Here is a 9,076-nt window from a genome sequence, read left to right as displayed (position 1 = left end):
TTATTTCAATGGTGTTTCATTGTGCTGTACAAAATACGTGTTCTTGTTTGTCCCCCTCTTTCAAGCAGGCCCTGTCTCTATGGGGCCAGAACAGTGACATTTACATTTTGGCATCGAAAATAAAATTTGGCATCGAAATCAAATCTGCACTGAAAAAAGAAACGTGTATTGGCACTGAAACAAGGCATTTAAAAAAAATTACAATCTTTCAATCTTATTATCTTATTTATTTTGATATTTTTTGCATTATGATATGTTTTTCAATGTCAATCTTAAGATTTTATCTTCATGTCTGTCTTTTTCAATGACAATTTTTTTTTATGCTGTCAGTTTTTTTTCAGTGTCACCATTTTCAGTTTCAACTTTCTCTTTTTCAGTTTCAACTTTCTGTCACCGTTTTGGCGTAGGGGGGAGGGGTTTGAGGGAGGGGCTAGGAGTGCGTTCACGCGCTTCAAGAAGAGACAGGGGCGGCTGTGGCTCAGGAGGTAGAGCGGGTCGTCCACTAATCGGAAGATCGGCGGTTCGATTCCCGGCTCCTCCAGTCCACATGCCGATGTGTCCTTGGGCAAGATACTTAACCCCAAAAAATTGCTCCTGATGGCTGTGCCATCAGTGTATGAATGTGTGTGAATGCTTAGCTTCCTCTGATGGGCAGGTTGGGACCTTGCATGGTAGCCCCTGTACCCATTCAGCGTATGAATGTGTGTGAATGGGTGAATGTGATTCGTAGTGTAAAAAGCGCTTTGAGTGGTTGGAAGACTAGAAAGGCGCTATACAAGTACAGTCCATTTACCATTTACTATTTACTTCCAGAACTCACCATCTAGTCTGCTCAGAAGCCTGACATGACTGCAGTTTGAGGCAATAGTCTCTCCAAGTTCAATTGGAACTTCCAAATCGAAAGTAAGTCTGTTTCTTTCTGTCGTTTTTTTTTTTTTTTTCCACATAGAACCGGGTTGGGTTGTAGTAAACTTTTGTTTTGACAAATTTATGATGAAGTTATGCTGGTTTGGCAGAGGTCTGCTGGAACAATAACGTTAGCTAAGTTAGTTAACCTGTAACGTTAGCCCTTGTTACACACTCTCTCAGGGATTCAGCCACTGTTGGCTGAAACCGGCGGGCAGATCCCCTGCCGGGCCTAAGCATTCGGGAATTTTTAAAATGTATTTTAAGATGCTCTCTAAACTAAAACGTGTTATACAAGCAACTGTTAGCATAGCTTCTTTAAAGAGCCAGCCAGCGTGCGGTAGAGAGGGAGGGGGAGAGAGCGTGTGTGCAAAGGTGAGGGTCCAGCAACACCAGTCTCCAGTGCACACAGACGCAGGAACGAGCCAGAGAACGACCGCCACTTAGAATCAGAACCGGAGTAACCCACCTGCCATCCAGAGAGCGGGAGAGTTTCTCCCGAAAAGAAGCACCAATACCCGGGGAGACATGAGAACAGCTGCTGGCTAACAACTAACGTAGCAGGAGGGAAGACAGATGTCTCATTCAGCCACTCTGCTGCTGCTGCAGACACTCAGGGAGCAGAAATTTTCTGTTAATAATTGTGATGCTCGTTGTCTGACTAATTATTGATAACACGCTTAGTATTTTACAAATTAGAAGTTATTTATTTGAATGTGCCTTTATTCCTCGGTATAAAAGGCACAGTGCCTTCTTTGTTTGGTTCAGTGTAAAAATACAATGGTGGGTAATGACAGATCTTCCTTACATCTTCAGTGCAGGGTCTCTACAAAAGAGCCTGTGGTTAATGGTAGGTAAGCCCTGTGATGTCTTTTGTTCTCCAGGAGTTTGAGGCCAATGTTAGTCCTGCTGCCCAAGGCCTTATAAACTAGCGCAAAATATTCAGCAGCAGCATCACACCCCAGCACTGAGAAATTCAGAACTCCGAGCAGCAGCATCAACAAGCACAAACCCTGAGCATTACATCAGGTCAGGGGAGGTGTTGCTGAAGTGGAGAGAGATGGCAGACTCATGACTCCAACAGATAACGGTAAGTTAATAAAAATTTGTTTGTCTATTTAGCTTTTTATGTATTTGGCTTTCTAATATGATATGGCTTTTATGGTGGTGGTGCATATTTGCAAACTTTTTCATCCATTTTGTTTTTGATTAGCAAAAACCATAAACTTAGTTTGGTTCTAAGATAGAGTAACTCATCATAGCAGGATGTTTCATCTAATCCATGCAACCTGAGTACTGATAAATGTCATCACATTAGTAATAATTCTTCAAATGTTAATTACAGGCACCTTTGATTGGGAGGCAGTTCATGGAGAGGATGATGAGAAGGCTTCAGGAAGTTCTCTAACATCAGCCTGTGGATTTTGATTATTTACACTATGTTTCAAGTCGTGAAAAGGAACTTGTTTGCTCTTTTGCTGATGTTGTACAACTGCCAAGTGATGTTGCTTGTGATCTGATGTTTTGAGATTACTTCGTTTACAAGAGGAGGAGAGACCTCCAGCCCCTTCTTATGTAGTGAAACAGAGGATGCCACACATCAGATACAGGATGATGAAGGGTGAATTGCAAGCCTTGGGACAGTGTGTCAGATCGGAGCAGGTGTCAGCATCAATGCATCAGGTGGATTCTGCGGGGATCTTAGAGAGAATGGGACGTTTGGGCTGTGTGGCAAGACAAATTTATTCCATCAAGGGTCCTCAGAATGGTAATTAAAGATCCACAATAATCTTCTTATTCTTCTCATTATTATTCTTATTAGATTTAAAATTCTTTGTTTAGAAATGTTGAAAAGAAGAGCAGTATACTGAGATAAAGTTAGTTGAAGGAACAGTCAGTTCCATGAACGTATTGTTTTTGTAGAGATCATTATTATTATTGTTATTATTATTATTATTATTATATGGGCTCTATTGTAATTAGAATTATTATTTTAGCATTCAAATGCATTTTTTAGGTGCTAGGGGTGCTCAAAAATTGCACATGCATCGAAAGTAGATAAAGATGGTAAATTGTGAAGTTTTTTTAGTTTTCATGGAATGCCCTCGGCATGGCATGCCAGTCAATTTTGCCTAAAAGGTTTTTGGGGCAATAAGCAGGAGGTTGAGATCTAGTGGGACTGAATGTCATATATTGGACCTTTTTTTAATATGGTAAACTGGTAAGTTTTTTTTTTGTTTGTTTTCTCTTGTAGGGTTGAGCACTTGTGGCGTGACGTGTGGATGGCTGTAACAAGTGTGTATTATGAGCTTCTTCATGGCCTTGAAGAGGACTGCCTGCTTGATCCCTCCAACAGTCTGCACTTATTCTGTGCTCAGTACATATTTGTACCACGCCTCCAGATGGACCGTGACACTTTCACTAGTGGGTAGAATAACCATCTCCTGTGAACTGAACAAAACCTGACTCCCAATCAACTGACCGTAGGACTTCTCCAGGACCCTGTGGCAGCTCCAGAGAATCTAGAGGTATAGTTAAAAATGTTTTAGAACTTTTTTCCTTTTTAACAAATGAAATGCAACTTCTCCTACAGGTTGGGTGCACAAATTTCTTGTGTTTACAGGACATGCAAGATGATGTCTCAAACTGGAAACCTGACAGTTTGAGAGAACAGTCTGCTGGTGGAGTAGTTCCTCCACCCATCCAGTGCCCTCTGGGGCCAGATGCAATGGCAGGACTGAGGGCAGCCATCAATCCTCTGACTCCCTGTAGAAGAGACGTTTACAAGGCTGCACTTTACTATGTAACATTTCAGTCATATACAAGGCAGGATCATATGCTGTCTGTAGAGTTGATGTAGATGGTCAGTGGTTTTTGTGTTTTGAAAATGGTGTAGACATCTCTCTACTTAAAGATAAATAATACTGTCAAGTAGTGCTGTGTTTGACAATTAACCGATAATCAAAATAATTGGCTATTAATTTCATAGTTGCCAACTAATCCATTAATCAATCAATCATTGCAGCTGTAATGTAGATTAACTGTTACCTTAATTAGTCATTGTTAACCCAAACTGCATAATACACTTAAGTAAAACACTTAAGTTGTGCCCTTTCAATGAATGACAAATTATTGAAGAGTATGAACTTCACTTTTAATTAAAGAAAAGTGTTCGTTGCTGTATGTGGGTTTTACAAATTAGCAAAGGCCTAACTGTAAAACAAATGAGATGCCCTGATACACTATATCAATTGTTAGTCATCTACTGGCCTGTGCACAACATAACATTATGTTGTAGTTAATATTCACAAAGATAAAATGCTTGAGGCTAAAGATCACATTATTATTGGCAACTTGAACACAACATATAAGACTTCATTATGAGTTTTAGTCCACAAAATGTCAACATCAACCAAGCCAATCTTGCTGACACTTTACTATGAATATGCTAGCAAAGAACTCCAAATTCCCCAGAAAATTGATTTCACTTGAATAAGATGAATTTGCAGTACAAATGTTAAAAGTACTGCATCTGTGGAAAACAGAACAATTTGAAAGCTCTTTGTTGGGACTCACTAGGGGACCACATGCTTCAAGACTCCAAGAAACCTGAAACCTTGGATGTTCACGCCTAAGGTGTGAAGCACCACCCATGAATCCAGGTTAACAAAACCAGAGAGCCCCCTCCTCTCTCTCTCTCTTTCTCCTCCAGCTGTGGCTGGAGCAGCTCCTTGCTCTTTTTCCTCCAGCTGCAGGAGCAGCTCTCTGCTTCGCTTACTCCTTACAGCTCTCTGCTGGAGCAGCTCTCTGCTCTCTTGTGTGGCTTACTCACAGCAGACACACACAGAACTCTTTCTTTACGGCAGAAGATGCAAGAGCCTGCCTAAGACACAGAAACTAAGTTTTCCAGTGCCAGCAGCTACCACACAAGTCTGCTGGCTGGTTTAACAAGTACAGGAGCCACGAAACAGTTAGCTTGCCACTAACTCTACACAAAGGACTGGACCTGGGCCCTCTGACCTGCACGACTGGAGCACCAGATCTACATAGCAAATCCTGCATCCTTTCAGCTTTGGAGCCAAACTCTTCTAAGCCTGTCTCTTCCACGGATTCACCAGCTAAGAAGCAAAACACCACAAAGTATCTCTTTCTTCATGGACTGGTAACAACTGGGCATAGCCTAGCAACATAGTGAAGCATAGCACGGCTAAGCAAGAATGTTTAACTTAATCAATGTACTGTACATGTATTGATTTGGCTAAGGTTATTCATTTGACTATTGTTGTGATGTCCCTGTTGTTCATAGTCAGGTCATTGCTTAGCCACACCGCTAGGTTAATGTTAGCATGCTTAACACATGTTACATCCAGTAACTAGGCCTTGCATGCAACTAACCTCTCCCTAACCTGGCACCTTGATCCTACACCAATTGGCCTTGAACAGAGAACCACACAGTTAAGAGGTTTAAAACCTAGTTTTGCAAACTTTGGTTCAGGCAGCACATGTGGTTCAAGACACCTCATGGTCTGGCCTTTTATCTCTGTAGTTCCCTTTATCAGCCAAATTGTCAGCATGCCATGTGCTCAGTCACCAGGTGACTGCAGCCATCTTGCCATTGTCTCCCCCCACCACACACACACACACACACACACACACACACACTTGTATATAGGTATACTTAGCTAGATTAATATTGTGTGTTTTGCTCTTTTACCTGTTTGTTAAATAAATGCTTTTGGACATAGCTGTTGTCTGTTTTAATGTTGCTCAAGAATGAGTTTTGCCAACCTCTGCTCTGTGAAGAACTCCAAAATCCTTCAAACTTAATTAGCTATTGATATGATAATTTTGTTTATAGTTATTAAGTTAATTGTTAATCAAAGTTCTACATTGATAAATTAGTACACTTTGAGACTGAATTGGAATGACTGAAAGACTGAATCTTTTTCCCTGAGTCCAGGGTGGTGCCCCGTTATTATTAATTCTCATTAATAATTTTATTGATTTTAATAATTAATGATTATCTTTGATAATATCTCTTCAATCCCACAACCTTGATCTGAGAAATGAACAGAACCTGTTTGTGAGCATCACACTTGCCATTTTAGTTAACATGACCTGTGTCATGCAAATAAAAGTTCTTGATTTAGCTTTTTCTTAACCTTATCTGTTAACAGTGGTACGTAAATACATTCTTTGTATAACTGAACTCAACAAGAAACTAAATGAATTTGGGGAATTAAGTGTAATGAACCAGACACTAATATTTCATGTAACTGTTTTAGTTTGAGTTGTTATTAAAGAGTACACAAAAAATCGCTCCCTGAACTGATTTTTAAACAATCATACCGTTAACAGTATTTCTCTTGAAAATCACATAATAAAACAATACTGGCTGACTTGGCGTAGTAAAACATGGGTGGTCATGAAATTGCCTCTTCACTCGACTGAAACCTCTACTCATTCTGATTGCTGCTGTCATTATACCTCTGAACTCATTGTATGTATTCATATGTGCAACAGAAAGAGTTACTGTATTTGTGCAGGCACTTACAAGTGGGAAACAAATTTGGTGACCAGGCATTTTTTCATTGCACTGGTGTTCAAATCTCACATTTATTTTAAAAGCTGCCCTATCTTATGGAAGAAGGGGCTTGTGCCCTTGTCCAGTGTTCTTGTTGTTCTAGACTCCAATGCCCCTCTTGATTTTGACTTTGCAGCACTTCTTGGGTCAGAGGCTCACACATTTCCTGGTCTTCACCTGCATGATGAAAAAAAAAATCTATTGTTTGAAAGAATGTTTCATTACAATGGTGTAAAAATCAAACATTGTGAGAAGCTGGCCCTATTCAACAATTTGCAACATGAATCCAAAAGGTTTAATTCAACCTAATCCTACTGCATTGAAAGTTAAAACAAATATAGGAACAGTCTTTTGAGTAGAATAATGTAATCCAAAAAAATACCATTTGCCCAGTATGAAATCTTTCGATCAAATTTGTAGTCTACTATGTTGTCACATGACAATATTACAGTCCAACTTTTTAGTGGTTAAAACACAACATGACAAGGAGAAGTCAGGGTGCTAAATAGCTTGAAGAACCAAATGAGAACCAAATGTGGGTCATGTATGTTCAATCTGATTCTACTTCACTCATTTTCTGTAACAGCTGTCTGTATGGCAGATTTGAGTGGCCTGAAAACTTTTGCTTTTGATAACACTTGTGATAGAGACAGGTAAAGAGTCAAACCTGTCACTTCAAGGTCTTGCAGAAAGTCCTGGAAGAAGTTGATGATGGAATTTTCTCTTGCTTGCCTTCGACTTCCACTCTCACTTAGCTCAGGTGCTAGGATACTCATTATGTAATCAGCACCCGGCTGAAGATAAAAGGAAAAGGAAAAAAATAGCAAAAGAAAAAAGGGGGTTTACTACACACATTGAAATAGGTAGAAGCCTTTAAAAAGCCCACAGTCCACTTTATACATGACTCTGTATTCTTCCAAAACAAAGTTAAGCAGAGTGATAACAGAAAGTCATAAAAAGATAATTGTATCAATCATAAAAAAAGATGCAACTATACCACTACATCCTGTATGGTTTCTTTTTAAATCATAGCAGTGAAGCAACTCTGGATAATGTAATGTCCAGCATCCTTACTCTGTCATCATCCTCTTTGGAGACAAACAGGTTTGTGCAGAGAGTTTGGTGCCTCCCAATCACCTCCAGAAGGTTGTAGACCTTCATGCCATTTCTAATTTGCTGAAGCATGGGAGTCAGACGCACTGTAGCATGTAGAACAATGGCTCTATTGAAACAGGGAACAAAGTTTGTCTTGATTTGCTGAGGCCCAAACAATAAAGGGGTAATACATGCTTTTTCCACACAACTTTAAATTTCTGAAAGACCAAGGTTAGGCTTTACTTACAAAGTACAAATGCGGCATTTCAAAAAAACAGTGTAAAATTACTGAACACTAAATTTAAATAACATTTAATTACATTTTTTTAAATGTACTGTTTGCATGAAATCATTAAGCTTCTTTCATACCTTAAGTATTGTGACATCAGCTAATATAGACACCATATTACAGTGTACTTTGCCCAAGTCCAAAGTGGATTCAGTAATAGTGGTAACTAATGTGCCAAGAAGGCTGTGTGCTTGAAAATTCATAAATTAGATATATACATTTAAAAACATTTCTCTGGAAATTGTACATACACACCTTATGATACTGTCTTTTCTGTCCACCTTTAGCAGCTCTGTGTAACCACAACTCACAGTTTCTTCTGTGAACTGTGTCAGATCAGTTGCTGCCTCCACCTAAAATTAAAACATAAACTCATTAACAGGATGGCAATGAAATACTGTACCCTAAGGAAGGCATTTTAATTGTTTTCTACAGCTAGTCACAGCAGATATACTAACCTTTTCTATGAGTAAAGCATATTCAAGATCATCCACATCATCACTGGTCAGCTGCAGAGCATGAAAGTCTCCTGTTGCAAGAAACTGGTAACACCAATTTTTGAAGAAGCATGGTGCTGGGCCATCCTGAGCCAGACTGACTGAAAACACGTCATCAACAAACATTGCAGACATTGTAAATGTGACTTTTACACTTACATGCATAAACTGCATAATGTAGGGCAACTTTGAAACAATGCTTACCTGTAGAAACCATTTTCTCTGTCACTAATGGAGTAGACAGGACTCTTTCCCTTCTTGCCACAGCCCTCAAACAGTCACTTCTCAATGCCATGCATCATTTCTACAGTAAATGATGACAGACAACACAATCCAGTAAATTAATTGAACTGTACCTATGAACCTGATTCAGTTGTGTTCACTCCCTCCGATTGTCTTGCAAGTTTCATTACATTACCTGTCAAAAATTCTTTGCTTATTGCACCACTGTCAATCCCTGCTTCTCCAATGAAAGTCACATTGAGTTTGTTGACAGGGGAACTCTTCTTCTGTCTTTGCCACTGAATGAAGCCTCTTTGGACAAGGTCTTCCCGGATGATGAAGATCTTAAAATCTTTGCTTGCATCCGCAAACTAGAGATTGATGAGGTGCAATGAACATGCTACAGCAAGGGGGAGCCAGGACAATGGGTCAGAGGGGAGATATCATCATCTTCCCCACACTCCAAGATTGGGTGCCAAGCCC

The 9,076-nt window shown here is 39.7% G+C and overlaps 1 protein-coding gene and 1 long non-coding RNA gene across 2 annotated transcripts; one reads left to right on the top strand and one right to left on the bottom strand.

Annotated features, from left to right (window-relative positions):
- Positions 1–811: 811 nt before the first annotated feature.
- LOC137188408 (uncharacterized) lies at positions 812–3,249 on the top strand. Its single transcript, XR_010929393.1, has 4 exons — positions 812–911; positions 1,800–1,996; positions 2,252–2,674; positions 3,161–3,249. It is a non-coding gene; the product is annotated as an uncharacterized lncRNA (long non-coding RNA).
- A 1,335-nt stretch (positions 3,250–4,584) lies between these two features.
- LOC137188398 (G2/M phase-specific E3 ubiquitin-protein ligase-like) lies at positions 4,585–8,719 on the bottom strand. Its single transcript, XM_067598085.1, has 6 exons — positions 8,576–8,719; positions 8,333–8,472; positions 8,130–8,227; positions 7,565–7,712; positions 7,158–7,284; positions 4,585–6,667 (listed from the first exon to the last, which is right to left on the bottom strand). The coding sequence occupies exons 1-6, from the start codon at positions 8,664–8,666 to the stop codon at positions 6,540–6,542; spliced, it is 732 nt and encodes a 243-aa protein (XP_067454186.1). The 5' UTR covers positions 8,667–8,719; the 3' UTR covers positions 4,585–6,539.
- Between the last annotated feature and the right edge of the window lie 357 nt (positions 8,720–9,076).

This window comes from Thunnus thynnus, chromosome 1 (genome assembly GCF_963924715.1).
Source record: "Thunnus thynnus chromosome 1, fThuThy2.1, whole genome shotgun sequence".
Classification (NCBI taxonomy): Eukaryota; Metazoa; Chordata; class Actinopteri; order Scombriformes; family Scombridae; genus Thunnus; species Thunnus thynnus.
The sequence above is the reverse complement of the archived record's forward strand: the minus strand, read 5'-3'. Positions and strand labels throughout refer to the sequence as shown.